General features: G+C 50.4%; 1 protein-coding gene across 1 annotated transcript; it reads right to left on the bottom strand.

The window, feature by feature from the left end:
* Positions 1-459: 459 nt before the first annotated feature.
* Positions 460-18779, bottom strand: loxhd1b (lipoxygenase homology PLAT domains 1b). The gene is made up of 44 exons (XM_067228433.1): positions 18726-18779; positions 18113-18656; positions 17201-17315; positions 17033-17044; positions 16447-16527; positions 16090-16274; positions 15883-15981; positions 15457-15605; positions 14430-14553; positions 13876-13985; positions 13336-13476; positions 13032-13167; positions 12586-12746; positions 12410-12496; positions 12058-12193; positions 11781-11935; positions 11377-11537; positions 11085-11161; positions 10813-11009; positions 10339-10531; positions 10038-10198; positions 9406-9727; positions 8969-9120; positions 8153-8286; positions 7718-7863; positions 7359-7463; positions 7008-7136; positions 6712-6876; positions 6390-6571; positions 5783-5899; positions 5416-5578; positions 5012-5166; positions 4672-4881; positions 4447-4573; positions 4038-4246; positions 3232-3417; positions 2869-2996; positions 2577-2694; positions 2262-2439; positions 1990-2175; positions 1686-1856; positions 1353-1491; positions 1040-1195; positions 460-940 (listed from the first exon to the last, which is right to left on the bottom strand). The coding sequence occupies exons 1-44, from the start codon at positions 18777-18779 to the stop codon at positions 460-462; spliced, it is 7137 nt and encodes a 2378-aa protein (XP_067084534.1).
* Between the last annotated feature and the right edge of the window lie 481 nt (positions 18780-19260).

The raw sequence follows: 19260 nt of genomic DNA, 5'->3' as shown, positions 1-19260 counted from the left end.
CTAAAATGCTTAGAATGTGTCCTGTCCTTGCTGTGTTTTTGTGCATTCATCGTTAAAGTCAATACACTCCATTGAAGTGGCGATCAACTTAAAGTTTATTAAGATGACTTCTGTTGGTACACAAATGTTTACAGCGGAAGTATAAAATAATTTGCTTTTGTAATGACTCGACATCATATCGTTTTAGCAACCATATCAATCTCAGTATTCTGGACACAGCACAGGTTCTGGATACACAATGCATTTAAACAAGCGCATCCATTTCTTATTTTAGTGAATTAATCTTATCATTCACTTGTGTTTGCGTAATAAAAACTCTTGTCACATACATTCAAATCGCATTCCGTACAAAACAGGCCGAAAAGTATTCCTGAGAATAGAACAATGTCTTCTGGGATTCTGCCAATTACAAAATATGTCTGAATGATCACTTGTATATACCCCTTTAGTAACTGGCTCTCAGTACTTGGGATAGAGCACTCTTTCGAATTTCCCATCAGCTTTCTGAGGATCCAGCCACTTTCCACACAAGAAGATGGTGGTGACCGAGTTGGCCGTGTTGGTGATCTCCACACACTCCAGGTACCAGCCGGAGTTGTGCTCGGAGTTGTCGTGTTCCACCTTGACCCTCATCAGCTCCCCAAGGTCCAGCATCTCCACAACAAAGCGATCCGTCCGGCCCCGTTCAAACAAGTTCCGGAACTTCTGCGTCAACGGACGCTTGCCGGAGTCACCGTTAGAGCCGTATAAGGTGATGAAAACGTTGGCGTCCGTACCGGCCCCTTTCACGTCCCCCGTGATGACGATGATCTCGTACTTGACAGGGACCAGGCTGCGGACTTTGCTGGCGAAGCTCTCGATGGTTTTGGAACACTCAAAGGTCAGGAATTGATCCTTCTTGGAGGCAAGGGGGATCCGGGCGTCACAGTGGAAGAAGTACCTAAAGGGGAGGGGGAAGTTTAAATATATTCACATGCAGAGATGACTGTTGGCCACTTTGAAGACGGGCCAGCGAAAGGTAGTCTCGTGTCTCACTCACTTGTTCCCCAGCTCCTTCTCCATCACCACTATCTCCAGGACGTGCCAGAAGTTCTCACCCTTCACCTTCTTGCCGTCCTTGGTGATGTGGCCCACGCAGATGCCAGGCAGTTCTCCCAGGTTCTTTGATGAGAACTCAAACGTGTCGGTGGCACCACTGAGGAGATCAGAGAGAACACTCTCGTGACACGCCTCACGGCACGAGGGCAGGAGGGCCGTGGCTTTAGACGGTACGGAGATAGACGGAGGAAGAGAAGACACGAGAGAAGGAGGATTCTACGAGGCTACTGCCTCACAGAGCATGGAGAACCCACCACAAGAACCGCTTTTTCTTTGAGGCGTTCTCCAGCACAAACTCCTTGGATCGGGCTTTCTTCCCCTCCAGGATCATCCAGACGTTCTCCTTGGTGTCGGCATCGTCAGTGTTTGCTGTGGTCGTGGCAATGACGTATTCTGTAGGACAGAGTAGACATAGAGTCGAGTAGAAATGTTGATGCTCTGCTACGTCTCACAGTTTTAAAGGCTAAATAATCCAAACATGTTGTGTACAGTTTAGACATTTCATTGATGGACAGATCTTTGGCATTTATTTCACCACCAAATTACTCAAAATTGTCTTATCAGAATTTCCCTTGCTGGATACTGACTGGTCTTGTCATTGAGGTCCAATATGTCGTGGTTGGCACAGGCCAGCTCTCTCAGGATCTGCCCATCATCCTCGTTCTTGGCCAGCCATCGGTCGCAGGGGAAGCGGAACGTCTGGTCCATGGCCTCGTCCTTCACGTCGATGAATTCCAGATGCCATCCCGGGGCTGGTCCTGGGAGGGAATGGGATTGGATTTGGCTCCGTTTACATTTTGGTTCATTTAGCAGACGCTTTCATCCACAGCAACATGCAAACAGTGCCTCGTGTGACCTGGAGGGGAGGTGCTGAGAGAGGTGAACCTTCACCTTTGTTGTCGTGCCAAACGCGGACCTTGGACAGCTCCCCCAGACTGAGGATGTCGGCGAAGCGGAACACTTCTTTCTGCTTCCGCTCAAACTTGTTCCTGTTGGTGCTCTCCTTCAGCGCCAGCGTGCCCGTGTCACCGTTCTCCCCGAACATGATCAGGAACACGTTGGCGTCGGTGCCCGCGCCTGGAGGACGTGGAGGATGAGATGACACGGGGTTAGAACCGGAGGAGAGCGCGCAGGGCTGTGTCGGATGAGAAGCCGAGCCCCACCTCCGACGTCGCTGGTCTGGACCTGGATGATGTAGGTGGTCCTCTCCACCATCTCCTCCTCATCCACCACGGCCGCCAGCTCACAGACCTTGACCCTCTTGGGTCCCATGGTCTTGGACAGCCAGTTCTCATAGGTGAACTCATACTGCTCCCCTGTGGTCATGTTACGCATCAGGACCTGGAGAAGATGCGAGAGGTCCCAGACCCCCCATTACAGAGATTTGAACAAGGGGGGGGGGGGGGTCCTGTGCTGTTAGTGTCAGAATTCCACCGAGGCTAAAAGGACCATGATCAGAACCAATCAGCAACACCCACCCTGTCCAGGAACCAATCGGGTCGACTCCCAGAACCGTCAATCCGAACCCTGATCTTCTTCAGAGGAGCGATGTCATCGACCTCCACGTTGAATGTGTCCTCCTGGCCTCTCTCAAACCTGCAGAGGACATGTTATGTGAATTGTCAGACCTGTGTTGCAATTTGTTTCTGACATCCTTTCAGATACTTAAAAATACAAGTATATAAACAAAATATATCATCAACAATATTAAGATACATGTTTCCGCAGAAGTAGTTAGATGTAGCTAAGGGCTAGCTGTGTGTCTGTTACCTGTTCTCATTCTTGGCCAGCAGCATCTCCTCGGTAGTGCCATTGGCTCCAAACACGGTCAAGAAGATGTTGGTGTCGGTCCCCGCGTTCTGAGTGTCGCCCGTGACAACTGTTGCCTCGTAAAGGACCTGGTGAGTGTGTGTGTGTGTGGGGGGGGGGGGTACGAGGCAGGGGTGGTTAGTAAAAAACACTTGACATAATGTTGCATTTATTTGTAAGATGCCTTTATTCAAATCAACGTACAAGGGTGGATTTGAACCTGCAACTTCCTGATGAGAGTGTATGTATTTATGTCGCTTTGACTAAAATGAATGAAAAAATCCACCAAATGTCACTGTAACGCAGAAGAGATGATGGCGTCACCTTGCGAATGATGTTGATGCTGTTGGCGTCCAGGACGTTGAAGAGCCTGGAGGTCAGCCCGTCTCCTCGGTCTTTGGCCAGCCAGCACTTACACTGGAACATATACATGATGCCTTTGGTTGGCACGGCGATGGAGAGCTCGTTCACCAACCAGCAGCTTTCAGGGGTGGCCCCATTATGACCCAGCTGAGAGGGAGGGAGGGAGAATATTGAGTTCAAATTTTATTGTTATTTTTATTTAACATTTATTTAACCAGGCAGAATCATTTAAGAACAAATTCTTATTTTCAAAGATGGCCTGGCAAAAAGCAAAAGCTTTTTGAGAGAGAGGGGAAGGGGGCTATGGAATAAAATCTGGTTAAAAGCATAACGGCACACAACCACAGCAGTACAACATACAGAAGAAAACAAGCAGGGCATTTGTACATAGGGAATCAGAGAGGATAAAAAATGTAAAAGCACAAGAACACAAAGCAAGACACAGACTATTTACACCAGACAACAACCACAATCAAGACATAGACTGTCTGGCAGGAATGAACAGAGGATACAGGCAGGTGAGAAACAGACAAGGCAACATTGGTGCAACAGTAGGACTAAACTAGACAGTTGGCAACAGATCATACAGACAGACCATGGGGATGTATAGGACAACAAATAATAAGGGGAGGGGTTAACAGGTGAGAGAGCATTTACAGAAATCGGTGAGGATGAGTGAAATGGTTTTTTTGAAGGCAGGGATGGAAATGAAGCCCAGCCCAGTCCTGACCCTTCGGCCCAGCCCAGCTGCCTGGCACAGCCCTCACCTCAACCCTCTTTATCTCTCCCACGTCAGTCCCGTAGCACAGGAAGTGCTCCATGGTCCCGGAGGCAAAGGTCTTCTTCCCCTCTGGCAGGTCCAGCCACAATCGCTCCGTCTCCACCTCGTTAGGTCCCATGACGATGACATAGACGCGGGCCGTGGTGCTGGCGTCCCGGTCCATCCCCGTGGAAACGGTGAAGTGGTAGGGGATGACTGGATATGGGGGAGGGGGCAGAAGGGCTGGTTAACCCTACCCTGATATACTCTGGTCTAATACCATAGACAGGATTTACTATGACTTCGGAATGTCACCAAGTGGACAAGAAGGTTTAGGTAGGGTATGACATGGTGTTTACTACTCGGCTCCATGGCAACCGTTTTGTTGCCATGGTTAGATGCAGAGGCTGTCTAACCTGGCCCCTCCTCCACTACTGCAGCCTTCTTCTTCTTCTTCTTCTTGTTAGCGTTGCGGTCCAGACCCAACTTGGCCTGCATGATCTTCTTGGAGTTTGGGTCGCTGCTTCTCTCGCCCTCGTAGCCCTGGGCAACAGACAGTTGACAGACAGACCATGAACACAGATATGTAAACAACCATCACAACACACAGGCACAACCCAGGTCTGGTAGGGGTTCCACACCTTGACGAAGAAAGTCCGCTCTATGCGCTTGTCCTCCTTCTTCTTGGACAGCCAGCGCTCACAGAGGAACATGTAGACCTCCTCCGTGTCCACGTCCACCACCTCCACCTGGTCCAGGTACCAGTCCGCCCCCATCTGGGAGTTGTCGTGGCGGATTCGGATCTTGAACACCTGGCCCAGGTCCACCGCCTCGATGGAGAACTTGTCCACCTGGGGGGGACATGGATATTTACTTTCGTATTTTAGTTAGTATCGCCATGCGTAAATCGTTTTAGTACATGTTCATTTTGCTATTCCTTTTCTCAAATGTTGATGAATATAATTTCCCCGCCCCCCGTACCGCTCCTCTCTCAAACTTGTTGCCGTTGGTCTCAGACTTGCGGAGCTTGCGTTCTCCTGTGTCCCCCAGGTCTCCGTAGATGGTCAGAAACACGTTGGCGTCCGTCCCCCCCCCGTACATGTCCCCTGTCCTCACAGACACCGTGTAGGTATGCGCTGCAGGGTGAAAGGTCAAGGCCCTCATCAGTACCCAGTGTGTGTACATCTGTCTGTGTGTTTATGTGTGTGTGTGTGCGTGCGTCTGTACTGTATGTGTGTGCATCTGTCTGTGTGTGTGTGTATGTGTGTGTGTGAACAGCTGTATGTGTGTGCGTGTGACCTACTCTCCAGAGCGTCCTCCACCTCCGTCTGTGTGTGTGTGTATGTGTGTGTGAACATCTGTGTGTGTGTGTGCGTGTGACCTACTCTCCAGGGCGTCCTCCACCTCCGTCTCGGTGGTCTTCAGCGTGCCGTCCCTGAGCAGCTTCTCCGTGATGATGTCAGAGGGGACGAGCTCCCGCACCGTCTCCCCGTCCTCCTCGGAGCGAGCCAGCCAGCTCTCGTACGGGAAGATGGTGGTCTCCGAGCCCTGGTGCACAGTGGGTGGAGACAGCCTGCTGTTCACTGCGTCCACCCTCACACCACACGAGATGTTTGACGCTCGTGTTTGTGCAAAAGAGATGGGACACACTCGGGAAGACACTTATTGAGAGTGAGGGAAGGGAATAGTGTTTTGGAAGGAGACACAGCCCCTGTGGGGGAGGTTTGGAATGAGATGCGGCCCCAGTGATACCTTTCCTTTCCTGAGCAGTCGTCTGATCTCCACCCGGTCCAGGTGCCAGCCGGGGTTGGAACCTTGGTTGTCGTGTCCAATCCGGATCTTCTCTATGACGTCACCCACGTCTTCCAACTGGGACGACCACAAGCCGTGTTAACAGACCCCACGGCCCGGCTGACTCTAGCCTAACAGTCACACGTTCTCCCTCTTTGGAGCTCCACACGCCACACACCTACAGAAACCCACACTCCTAAAGACACCCCCCCCCCCTCATACAGACCCCGCCCTCCCATACAGACACCCCCCCTCTACAGACACCCCCCCATACAGATCCCCCCCTCCCATACAGACACCCCCCATACAGATCCCCCCCCCCATACAGACACCCCCCCCATACAGACACCCCCCCATACAGACCCCCCCCCCATACAGACACCCCCCCATACAGATCCCCCCCTCCCATACAGATCCCCCCCTCCCATACAAACACCCCCCCATACAGACCCCCCCCCATACAGACACCCCCCCCATACAGATCGCCCCCCCAAATACAGACACCCCCCCATACAGACACCCCCCCATACAGACACCCCCCCCCCCCCCCCCCCCCATACAGACACACCTCTACAATGAACATATCCTCAGCTCCTCTCTCGAAGTACAGCCGCCTCTCTCTCTCGTTGACACACAGGTGTTTCTGCTGGGTAGCGAGGCCCTTGCGTCCGTACAGGACGATGAACACGTCTGCGTCCGTCCCCGCCCCGAACACGTCGCTGGTATACGTCTTGATCTCATAAGGCACAACTGGAAACATGCAGAAGAAGTCAACACATTCACCCACCAGACTCTCTCGCCCAAAGGGGCCAGGACAGGGATTTGAACCTCATTGGTCTGTAGGGAAATGCTCTAACCACTGAGCTAATTCCTCATCCAGGCTTTCTCACATGGAATGTAGAGCTCCGTCTGGAGGTCAGCTGGGTACAGGTCCCTCACTGTGGCCCCGTCGTCCTCTGACTTGTCCAGCCAACGGCCACATGGGAACGTCAGTCTCAGGCCCTGGGACGGGGCGTCGATCTCAACCCAGTCCAGAAACCACCCTGGTGACCCGCCTGGAGGAGGGGAGAGGAGAGAAGGGGAGGGCAGAGGTTCCAACTTACTCTCAGACTTATGAATGGACTAATTGGAAAGCTGACTGCCTGACTGACTGCCTGATTGGCTGACTGGCTGCCAGACTACATACCTGAGTTGTCGTGACCGATGCGTAGCTTCTCCAGGTCGCCCATGTCCACTGCCTCCACCGTGAACTCGTCAATCATCCCCTGCTCAAACTTGTTCTTGTGAGACTTACACGCTCTCAGGTTGATTATCCCTATCGGGGAGAGGACACAGAGGAAGGTCAGAGCGCATCGGCCTCCACCTATCACACGCCCTGTCGCAAGACCTCCACCAATGACATTTCCTTCACGGTGACCGCGCTTTCATTACGGAGCCTTCGACACTCCACGACAGGTGTTTATGACAGTAACAGGCTTGAAAGGTGCGGTCTGGAAGTCACTTCATGCTGATGGAGGATGGTCGAGAGACACCGAACCTGTGTCGTCTTTCTCTCCGTACAGGATGGCGAAGACGTTGGCGTCGGTGCCGGCATGTTTCTTCTCCCCGGTCTTCACCCTCAGGCTGTAGGTGGTGGACATGGCTGTGAGCCGGAGGGGAAACATCCACTGTAATTACTTTAATCTGACACCTAACCCATCATAATTCATCGTCAACAATTCGTCATTCTAATCTTTAATCTGTTCAAATGCTCTCCAGGAACAGGATTGGATAGACAACCTACAAGAGGGTATTTCTCTCGGAACTTGGAGCGGAGAGAGATCCCTACGGGAGGGTCTCTCTCCTGAAACAGGATTGGTCAGCACATCTCTAGGCTCTCCCGGCTCCGCCCCCCACCTTTCTGCTCCAGACCCAGCGTGGCTCCGCCCCCCTCGTCGTCGTCATCCCTCTTCATGAAGGCCTCGTCCACGGGCACCAGCTCCCTGGCGAGCTGCCCATCGTCCTCGTCCACCGCCAGCCAGCGGTTGCATGGGAAGTAGTACCTGAATCGCCAGGGGCAACAAGTGAACCCTCAAGTCTCAAAAGGAGCCTGTTACCGTAGCATCACACAGCTACATATGAAAAATGAAGAGACTGCATTCGATGATGAGATGCGTGTTTTGGGTATTGGTTGTGAAATATATTTCATATGTTTGTTCAACTGCAAAACATAACGTGTTGTACTTTGCACACACTAAATGAACCACCTCGACTTCAGACTATTTGGATTTAGTGTTTGTGAAAGTCAGGGAGCTGTGTGTGACCCAGACAGGTTTGCACCAGTTCTCCTACGTGGTGTCGTCCTTGGTGTCCACTATCTCCACGCGGTCCAGGTACCAGGAGGAGTGTGACTTGCTGTTGTCATGGCGAATGCGTAGCTTCTTCAGTGGGCCCAGTTCTATGGCTGTGATGGTGAACATGTCCTCCTGTCAATCACCACAGAGCCAATCCATTACCCAGTTCATCCAATTAACCAACCAATCACATTATATATCAACAAATCACAACACAGTCAATCAATAAATCAGTTCAATAATATCCAAAGGCTATTGGAGATCAAGGGTCAGACTCACTTAGGGGAAGGAGGCTCCACAAACTAATTGGATACTGTTCTACCATTTAGCCTTTTTGACCTTCTGGTTAAGGTGCTTGGAATCAACTTAAACCCGTAACCCTATTCAGTATTATAATTCTAACCTTTTACCCGAACCTACACTCCAACCCATTACATCATATTTCACGATTACATCGTATTTCACGACGACATCATATTTCACAATGACATCATATTTCACGACAACATCATATTTCACGATGATATCAGATTTCACGACGACATAATATTTCACGATAACATCATATTTCACGACGACATCATATTTCACGATAACATCATATTTCACGATTACATCATATTTCACGACAACATCATATTTCACGACAACATATTTCACGATGACATCATATTTCACGACGACATCATATTTCACGATGACATCATATTTCACGACGACATCATATTTCACGACGACATCATATTTCACGATGACATCATATTTCACGATGACATCATATTTCATGATGTCATTGCACCCTGCCCCTTCCCACCTGTGCTCGCTCAAACTTGTTGAGGTTGTTGGAGTGTCTCAGGGAGCGTTCGCCCGTGTCTCCGTTCTCGCCGTAGATATTGATGAAGACGTTGGCGTCCGTCCCGGCTCCGAGCATGTCCCCGGTGAAGACGCTCACCTCGTACGAGTTCTCTGTGTCACACAGGGCGACACGGCAGGGGTCAGTGGCGCTCATCTGCGCAGCTCACGGCACTCAACCTTGAACGCCGGCCAGGAGGATCCGTGTCATGCCCCGGCCAGGCGTCACTGACTGAGGATCACAGATCAAGCCGCTTGACCAAAGGATTAGATGCGACGGGAGGGCTGGTTTCTGACCCACTGCCTCCCTTATCGTCCTCGTGTCAACTCCCTTGCCCCTAGATCTCCCCCCCCCCAATACCCCCCCCCCATACCCCCATACCCCCCCCCCCATCTCACCCTCCAGTTCCTCTGCGTCCTCTGGCAGGAGCTCCACCACCAGCTCCCCATCCTCCTCCCCGCTGGCCAGCCACCGGGAGCAGGGGAAGGAGTAGGTCTGGACCACCTCCTGCAGCTCCTCCACCACCTCCCCCTCCTCCTCCTCCTCGTCCTTCTTCTTCTTCTTCTTCTTCTTCTTGTCATCCTTCTTCTTCTCCCTCGTCACCATGGCCAGCACCAGGTGTTTGACGTCCACCTTCTCCAAGAACCACCCCGAGCCGAGGCCGCTGCCGTCGTGGCCGATGCGCACCTTGAAGATCTTCCCCACGTCTGTCGCCTCGATCTGCGGGGAGACAGCAGCAGACAAGGCCATGTGGTTAGCTCACCCGCCTAGCCTGCCTGTCTCCTACGATGACAGGGACTTTGTGGTGAGCTGTTTCATTTGGATGACGATGCGATGAGCTCCTTGGTGTTCAAACAAAGCCCTCCACTTTGAACATTACTTCAACGGTGCTAGGCAAAGTCATGAAGAGCTTGGTATTTTGGATTACCTGAATGAATGAAATGAATGGGTGTAGCTCAGTGGTTAAAGCATTTGACTGTAGAAGGTTAAAGGATCAAATCCCTGATACATTTAATAAATTCATCCATACCTTGAATATCTCTGTGGTTTTTTTCTCAAAGTTGTTGGACCTGCTTTTGAGTTTGAGGACCTCAGTCTTGCCCTTGTCTCCATAGATCTGGATGAAGACCCGGGCGTTGGTGCCAGCGAAGCCCACATTTCCTGTCACCACGGTGATCTCATAGTTCATCACTGACCAATGAGAAAGGACAGGAAGATGACCTCAGACACATCTAAAGAACTTCCTGTCCGCAACACCTTTAAACATTCCGTATGACACTGTTTAGAGAATGGAAAAAAGTGCGTAGAACAGTGTAGGAGATGTGTGCTACGTTGTTCGATGTCCAGGATCTCGCTGGGGTAGATCTCCACCTCCACCTTCCCATCCGCCTCCGTCTTGCAGAGCCAGCGGTGGCTGGGGAACATGTACTGCTTCCCGTGGACCGGAACCTGGATCTGCACGCTGTCCAGGAACCAACCGGCTCGCATACCCTCGTTGGTGTGGCCAATCATCAGCCGGTTGATCTGGAGGAGGCGGAGCCGGTAGATCAGTCATTATTAATCATGTCTTCATTTAGCCGATGCTTTTATCCAAACAATGTACAGGTTTGAACCTTTGATCTCATCAGTTAACCTCTGAACTATACAATTATGTGCTTGGCATTAAAGAATGATCTGGATGGATGGCAGTCAGAATGTTTGACTCCACGTCAAGAGGTCACAGGTTCGAATCCCTCGCCATACATCTCTTTGGTTAAAAGTGTCAGCTAAACATACGAATGAATCATTCCAACTGGCAGTCCCACCTGTCCTATGTCGAAGGTCTCCACTGTGAAGATGTCGACGCGCCCCGTCTCAAAGTAGTTCCTCAGGTTGTTGTCGGAGACCACCAGCATCATCTTGCTGGTGTCTCCCTTCTCCCCGTAGAGTTTCACAAACACCTTGGAGTCCGAGCTGCCTCCACTCACGTTGCCCGTCTTCACCGCCACACGGTAGTTCACGTCTGGGGTCGATTAGTCGAAAGATTAGCGACTAATTCGACAATTGAACGATTCATTGGTGTACTAGAGGGACTCACTGTAAAGGCGCTGTCCATCTGAAAACGGCACCAACTCCCGAACAATCTGTCCGTCATCCTCATTCCGGTCCAGCCACCTGAAACAAGAAGCGTGTTTCAAAAATCTGGGTGTACAAAAGAAGGTGAACTGTCGAAAGATGGTGTGCACGTGTGTCTGTGTAGGAGGTTATGTGTGTGTGTGTGTGAGAGAGGTTGTGTGTTGGGAAGAGGTGCAGGTTCTGTAGTCGGTGGTGTGTGTATAGGAGGAGTGTGTGTGTGTGGGGGGGAGGGGGGGGGAGGAAGGGTGGACTACCTGCCACAGGGGAACTCCACAGCCTGAGACTCGGCCTGGCCCTCCTCTCGTACTACCACCTTGTCCAGGTACCAGCCACAGCCCCCGCCACGCCCGTCATGCCCGATGCGCACCCTGCGCACCTGGCCTATGGACACGGCCTCAATCATGAACTCATCCATCTGACCCGGGAGAGCCAGGTGGAGAAAGGGAAGGAGAGAGAGAGAGAGAGAAAGAGATGGAGACAGGGGAAAGCAAAAAGAAGGGGAGAGAGTAAGAGACAGAGGGAAAGAAGGAGAAAGAGGGAGAGATTTGTCGACATCGTCGATTGTCCCTTTCACGATTTCTTTTAAGACCGTTATCCCCATTTTGGTCACCGTCTATCTACGAGTGTCCCGTCGGGCTGACACACTCCCCGCACTCACGTTGCCTTTCTCAAACTTGTTGATGTTGTTTTTACAGTTGACCAGCTCGCGGTCTCCCGTGTCCCCGAGGTCACCGACCATGGTGAGGAAGACGGCGGCGTCCGTCCCACTGCCGCCCACGTTCCCCGTGCACACGGTCACGCGGTACTTGACCACTAAAGACGACATCACATGACAAGAACACACGTCGGGTCAGGCGTGAACATGCGCGTACAGGTGTGTCGTATAGGTGTAACCGGGTGTAACCGGGTGTAACCGGGTGAGCAGGTGGACGCACGGGGCAGGGGTTCAGGGATGTTGTCTCCCATGGAGGGGAGCTCTCGCACAACCTCGTTGTCGTCCTCGTTGACATCCAGCCAGCGCTCGCAGGAGAATTTATACTTTTCCTTGGTTAGAGTCTTCATCAGAGAGGCCTGAGAGATATCGAGAGTCAGATTGAGGTTCAAAGTGAGTACGGCAGAGAGTCAGAGTAAGAAATGGAGTCAGATAGAGAGCGTCAGATTGATGGCGTGACTCATATTGACAATTGGATTGAGAGTAGAACAGAGATTCAGATAGAGATTCAGATAGAGATTCAGATAGAGATTCAGATTCACACGGAGGCAGGGGTCATTGCTCTGGATCCTCACCTTGCTCAAATGCCATCCTTGAAAAGGGTTCCTTTTCTCATGCCAGATACGAAACTTCGTCACTTTCCCCAGGTCAGGAAGTTCCACCTGTACAACAAAAACAACAACTATAGACAGGGCCCATCCATCCATCCATCTATCAGTCCCTCCCTCCCTCCCCTCTGCGCCCGTCTTACCATGAACCTGTCCACCTGGCCCTGTTCAAAGTTGTCGGTCTTGTTGTCCAGCCTCATCTCGTCTGACTTGCCCTTGTCCCCGTAGATCTGGAAGGAGACGTCTGCGTCCGTGCCGGCCCCGGGCAGGTCAGAGGTCCAGATCCACAGAGACCAGGGGTGCTCTGAGGACCAGCAACACAGCCACGCTCACTGCTGTGCTCAACACAGTCTGGCTCAGAACTCACTTCATGTATATGCATGTGTAAAAATCGCCCCAAACTATAATAGTATAGTAGAACATTTATCTGATTCAATTAAACCCTTCAAACTTGTATGACATAAGATACTGAAAGGACTTTGGTGACAAGGGTCATAACTTGTGAGATATTTAAAACCTGCATGATACTATTATATGGGTGATTCTGGTGCCAGTGTCACAGGGGAGATAAGAATGTGCCGAGTCTCACTCTTCTGCCTCTTCTGCCTGAGAGAGACCATCTCGTAGAGCTCTCTCTCGATGAGGCCATCTCCCTCGTCCTCGTCCAGCCACTTGCAGCAGGGGAACGTCTGCTCGATGCCCGTGAAAGGACAGAACACCACCACCTGCGCACCACACACACACACACACACACACACAGCTGGTGACACTGAGATGACCCACACAGGCCGTGCTTTGCGTGTGTGTGCGTGCGTGGTTGTGTCTGTGTGTGCCTCGTTTTTCTGTTTGTGTGTCTGTGTGTTCTTAAAGTGTGTCTGTGTGTGTGTGTGTACCTTTTCACAGTACCATCCGGCGCTGACCCCTCCGTTGTCATGGCCGACGGTGACCCTGCTGAGTGGGCTGAGGAGCGCGGCGATCTCCACGGTGAAGATGTCGGTCAGGCCGCGCTCAAACTTGCCTCCCTCCAGAAACACCTGCGGGGGAAACCCCACACTCATCACACACTGTCCAGTCACACCACTGAAATGAGGACTAAATTATGCTTTGACGTCAGTCGATGATGACTGTTTCATATTTAGAGATTTTGCTTAAACACTGTGTGATGATGATGATGACGATGATTATGATGTCATGAATACTAATGAGGCCTTCATGTTCCCTTCCAGTGAAGCAGTCCAGTGTTAACTCTGTCTGATCTGCTCCGTAAACCGTGACAAGCCTTTACGCAACAGTTTCCTTGACGATGCACTGTGTAACTGTTACCACAGTCGACCCCGCCACGTAATCGTGACCGTGGCGACCCCGCCACTGCGGTGACCCTCCGTGTAAGCCGTTACCGTGGTAACCCCTCGTTTTTTTGGCGCCCCTCTTACCTTGCCGCTGTTCTTCAGCCCCTTGGAGCCGTGCATGACGATGTGGATTTTGGAGTTGGTGCCAGCTCCCCGGATGGTCCCAGTGACAACCTGGACGGTGTACACGATGCCTGCGGGGTACAGTTACGTGTCGGCCAATCAGACCCCTTGCCAGCGGCTGTCTCCCGTGTCGCCTTGCATCACTCACAGTCAGCCCAATCCCCACGAGGGTGGTGTTCCAATGAATGTTGTGACATGTAAAACATGATTCCGAGCCAGCCAAGGATTTCCTTGAACAGTGATCATTGCTCATCTCATGTGGCAGTGTAATATGAAGAGGACAGTCTCAGTAGCTGCTCTACCCTTCAGGGAAGCTTATCTATGACGTTCTCCCTGACTGTCACGTCGCTAGTTTGTTCACTGTAAATAAATGAACATACTGCATTTATGAATACACCTCACTGTAAATCATGGGGTGCTCATGTCCACACATTTTTCTGACCATTTCCCATTCCCTTTCAACTTCCTGTTTCCTGTCCACTTCCTGTTTCCTGTCCACTTCCTGTGGGTCTGACCTGTGGGTTGGCTTCCTCCCACCAGGATGTCCCTCTGGATCTTCCCGTCATCCTCGTCGATGGCGAACCAGCGTCCGACAGGAAACTCGTACACCATCTTGTTCCCTAAGTCATCCAGCATCACCTGCAGGAATGAGGGGGCAGGGGTACAACCCAAAACAAACGCTATTAGTATATCTAACACTCCATGTCATGAAGTAACTTAGTTTTGACTTCTAGCAAACTGTAGACAGAACCAGACAGAATTCCAATATACCTGGGCTTGTACTCAAATAACAATTAAACTTCAACTTTGACTTGAAACGTGAACTTGGAGGATGTGAAGCCCTGACCCCAGATGGCAGATCGGGTGATTCTACACGCTCTGCATGCAAAGCCTGCAGGTCTGAACTCTGCATGAGCAGGACCAGCATCGGTTCACACATTAACGAGATCCATCAGTGTTATCGTTGCTACTAGATCCATGTAATCATGCTATCAGGGTAATCTTTGGTGTCAGTGTGTGTGAAGGCACTGAGTCCTCTGTGCATCTGCTGGAGAGCCACTCTGGTAATGACACACGGTGTCTCTTTACAGTCTGGCTAGGATGACTCATGAGCCTGTGTGTGTGTGTGTGTGTGTATCTGTGTGTGTATCTGTGTGGGTGTGTATGTGCGTGCGTCTCTGTGTCTGCTTGTGAGTAGGCTACTGTACCTGAGTGTGTGTGTGTGTGTGTGTGTTTGAGTGAGCCTAATCTCATACTGTGTGTGGAGGGTGAAGGGCCAGTGTTCTCGGCTAAGGGGGCAGAGAAGGAGGAGGAATATCGCATGTCTTAAATACTTCTACCCAGATTGCTCTGGACACACATTGTAGTATACTGAGATGGGCAGGCTTAAGCTGGTGACAAGGTTAATATTGTTCTTCTCATGTCAAAAAGTAGTTCTAAGTGACCTTCACATTTCTTAATCATTTCTGTGTGCACAAGAGTGTGTGTTTTTTGTGTGTGTGTGTGTGTGTATGGGACTACGTGAGACTGTTTCTGAGTCACCTTGTCTAAAAACCAGCCGGCTGACGACCCTTTGTTGTTGTGTCCGATGGTGATCTTCCGGATCTTTCCCATGTTGGGAGCCTCCATGGTGAACTTGTCCTCAGTTCCTTTCTCAAAGTTGTTCTTGTCGTTGTCCAAACGTCTTTCCCCTGCCACCCACGTAAAACAGTTTGATGTTTAATTCCATAGGCGGTGCACAAAAGTGGTGCACAAAAATCCTAGCATGGGATCAGTATAGCTCAGTGTTTGAGCTGATCAAGAGGTCCTAGGTTCAAATCCCCTCCCCCGTGGGTCATGTAGGGTCAAAGTGAATTCATTATTATTATTTATGCCAGTGCAGAAAGTCTGGAGAAACCGAAACCTAACTAACCTATTACAACCATTTTCTTTTTTTACTATTACTAATCTACTTCTTGTTGTACTCACCGGTGTCCCCAAATTCTCCAAAGATGTTGATGAAGACGTCAGCATCTGTTCCACTGCCTTTAATGTCCGCAGTAAACACGCTCAGAATGTATTTATTATCTGAGACCACAGAACAGAAGATGAAACAGCATGTCGCATGCAGGAACACAGACATGTTTGACTTGACTAACCCTGGATGTTTGAGAGAGTGTAAACGTGGACACGTACATTTGGGCATGTCCATGGGGTCCATGCTCCCCAGGATGTCTCTCACAAACAGGTGGTCTCCCTCCATCTTGCTCAGCCAGTTGTTGCAGGCAAAGTAAAACCTGAGGTGGGGCCTGGTCATGTCTGTGACCACCACCCTGTCCAAGAACCAGCTGGCATTCAGACCTGTGTTGTCATGTTCTATCCTGGAGGGGAGGGGAGGAGAGGGGAGCAGGGGAGGATGGAAGAGATGACGGGAAGAGAGAAGAGAGGAGAAGGGGGTGGAGGATATGAAAGGAAAGGAGAAGGGAGGAGTTACAGTATATGTTTACTCTACTGTACTCTGAGTTGTTTGTGAACCGGGCACAGAAGAGATACCTGATTTTCTTCAGAGGACCCACGCTGTGAGTCTTGATTCTGAAAACATCTGTCTTGTTCTTCTCAAATGCAGTACGGCTCCTACAACAGCCGTAGCAGGCAGAAGAGAAGAGATTCACTCCGTTTCGGGGGCAAATCGCAAGGTTCAGGTCTCAAAACACTTCTTAGTTATGGCAAATCATCCAACTATCATGAACAGGGACCGTGCAAGCACATGACCAGATCCACAGACAAGAGAAGTTATGAGGGTTGCGTTAGGTTAGGACTATGGAGAGAAATTCTCAACCTTGGGGAACAGTCAGATGGCTGAGCGGTGAGGGAGTCGGGCTAGTAATCTGAAGGTTGCCAGTTCGATTCCCGGCTGTGCAAAATGACGTTGTGTCCTTGGGCAAGGCACTTCACCCTACTTGCCTCGGGGGAATGTCCCTGTACTCACTGTAAGTCGCTCTGGATAAGAGCTTCTGCTAAATGACTAAATGTAAATGTAAACCTTCACGCAACAAAGTGTGGAGCACATAGGAAGTCACAAAATGCTGCCTCTTCACCCTCTTAATCACATTAATTGATCAAAAAAAACATGACCTACCTCTTCTCTGTGCTGTTCCACAAGAGAGAAAACAAAAAAGCAAAGATCATGTGTTAACGTCCAGTCGGCAATAAACCCTCGCAAAACAAAATGACATCAACAGGTTTAAGCGTTCATTGTCTGACACGTGGACGTCTTCACTTGTCACACAGTGTGAGGGAGACTCACTTGCTGGCCAGGTGCACCTTGGGAGTGATGCCGTATTCCCCAAACAGAGTGACAAACACGTTGGCGTCAGTGCCCGCACCTCTCTCGTCCCCTGTGATGGTCACCACCTCGTAAACTGGGGGATGGAGGAGATGGAGAAAGATATCGGGAGAGAGAGAATGAGGGCGAGAGGGGGAAATAGTGAGTGTGTTCTCTTACGATAGAGGTATAACAGTGTGGATGTAGTGTGTTACTGTGTGCATGCGTGTGTGGTCGTGTCCATGCGTGTGGTCTGCATGTCCAGCTGTGTGTGCTTCCCTTCGGGTTAGGGATATTTTCGGCCAGTCATTCCATGTCAACAAACATCCTCTCATCAGGCTAGTGAACTAACAACACCAAAAAAGGACCTCTACCACATGGTGCCAGGTGACCGTCTTCATCAACATGTGAAACACCAAGTTGTGAATGTTGCTGACAGGTGTCACGTAACAGTTAGACTGAGATGAGATCATGCGTGTGGATACCTCCGGGCTAGGGTTACCGTGACAATTACCTCAAACAATGCAACCATTTCAGCTGGAGCCAGCCAGCTGTGTGGAGCTGCCTCTCCACTCAAATGCACTCAGCCAGAATGAGTTTAAAGAGCATTAAGGATTAGAAGCATCGAAAGGTTAAGCACTGAACTCTTTTCTATGTGGATAAAGTTTCATTGCTGGTTTATGGGAGGGTTCAGGCCATCCTCAACTGGTCCCATAAGATACATTTCTGCTAATAAGTCATTGTGAGAATGGTAGGAGCCATTTCTCCATTTCATTTGGTTGTTGTCTTTTTGGCTGTACTGAGGGAAATAGTTTTTATTATATATTTTTTTAAGTAAAAAATAGCTTTTTATCAATTTTTTTGTTAAACAGATAAAAGATAAAAGAAAGGTACCTTTTTTCTTGTGGTACTCATCCTCATAGTTCTCTACGGCTTCTGGCTCGTAGGTCCTGAGTTCACTCTCATAAATCTCCACGTAGTTCTCCACCTTCTTCTTCTTGCCTTTTCCCTTCTTGGTGTCTTCCTCACTGTCGCCCTTCACCGAGCTCTTCTTCTTCTTCTCTTTCTTCTTCTTCTTCTCATCCTCCTCTTCGTCTCCAGGCGGCGAATCCCCCTCTTTCTCTTTCTTGGACTTTTTATCGTCATCTTTGGACTTCTTGTCCTTGGAGCCCATGTCTGGGTCCTGTGTAGCCTCGGCGGAGGGCTTCTTCTTCTTCTTGGTTTCCTTTCTGGTGGTCTTTACGATGTCAGGGAGACTCTCAGCCCTCTTCCTGCTCCTGGAGCCCGCATTGTTGCCATCTTCATCATCTGTACTCCGAGATTCGTCGCTTGTCGCCCCATCCTTGGGCTTCTTTTTCTTCTTTTTGACCTTCTTGCTGTGCTCTCCCTTCCTGTCGCTTCTCCTCACGTCAGGCTCGGATGAGTCGCGGCTGTGCTCCTCGGCTGAAACCCTGGATGTCGTCCTCCTCCTCGTCCCCTTGCTCTCTGCCTCCTGATCTTCTGGGACCTCGTCATCCGGCTCTTTGATTCCCTCCCTTGGTTTTTTTTCTTTCTGGGGCATCTTTAATTTATTTACTTACCTTGTAACTGTAACCGATTGGCCTGAGTTCCGGGAACAGGAAACTTGATTAAAGTGACCTGAGGTGCCTCCACAGTGACCCTCGGGTCAGGTCCAAGGCAGCCGGCCGCTGAGGCTGCTGGGTAACAGGTCTGAGAGTGGCGGCAGGCTGGCTTAGAGGTGTCAGGGTTGCCCTACTCTGCTGTAGCTCCTGGCCTGAAACAGCTAGGCTACACTCACCGTGACCTCATTAAATATTACTAACACGTCTTGTTGTCACACGGCCAGGGCAGGACCAGCGGAAATGGAAGCTAGCCAGAAAGTTCTAGACCTACACTACAGGGAAACTGCTGGTCGGGTGTTAGGTGCCTTTAAACATAATAAATGGGTTTAGTCTCAAAACACTGACAGGCCCCTAGGAAAGATCTCTCTACACGCATTCATATATTATTTGAAAGAGTAGAACACAGGACTATATAGAATT

The sequence above is a fragment of the Osmerus mordax genome, chromosome 24 (assembly GCF_038355195.1).
Source record: "Osmerus mordax isolate fOsmMor3 chromosome 24, fOsmMor3.pri, whole genome shotgun sequence".
In the NCBI taxonomy this organism is placed as follows: domain Eukaryota; kingdom Metazoa; phylum Chordata; class Actinopteri; order Osmeriformes; family Osmeridae; genus Osmerus; species Osmerus mordax.
This window is presented reverse-complemented; position numbering and strand designations above follow the sequence as displayed.

What these genes read in the sequence shown, in the direction of transcription:
- loxhd1b (XM_067228433.1), bottom strand. Translation starts at nt 18,779, where the DNA reads ATGCCCCAGAAAGAAAAAAAACCAAGGGAGGGAATCAAAGAGCCGGAT. An exon ending in GACACCAAGGACGACACCAC is followed by an intron (nt 7,864 to 8,152) that starts GTAGGAGAACTG and finishes CTGGCGATTCAG; the next exon opens with GTACTACTTCCCATGCAACC. An exon ending in CCGATTGGTTCCTGGACAGG is followed by an intron (nt 2,440 to 2,576) that starts GTGGGTGTTGCT and finishes CATCTTCTCCAG; the next exon opens with GTCCTGATGCGTAACATGAC.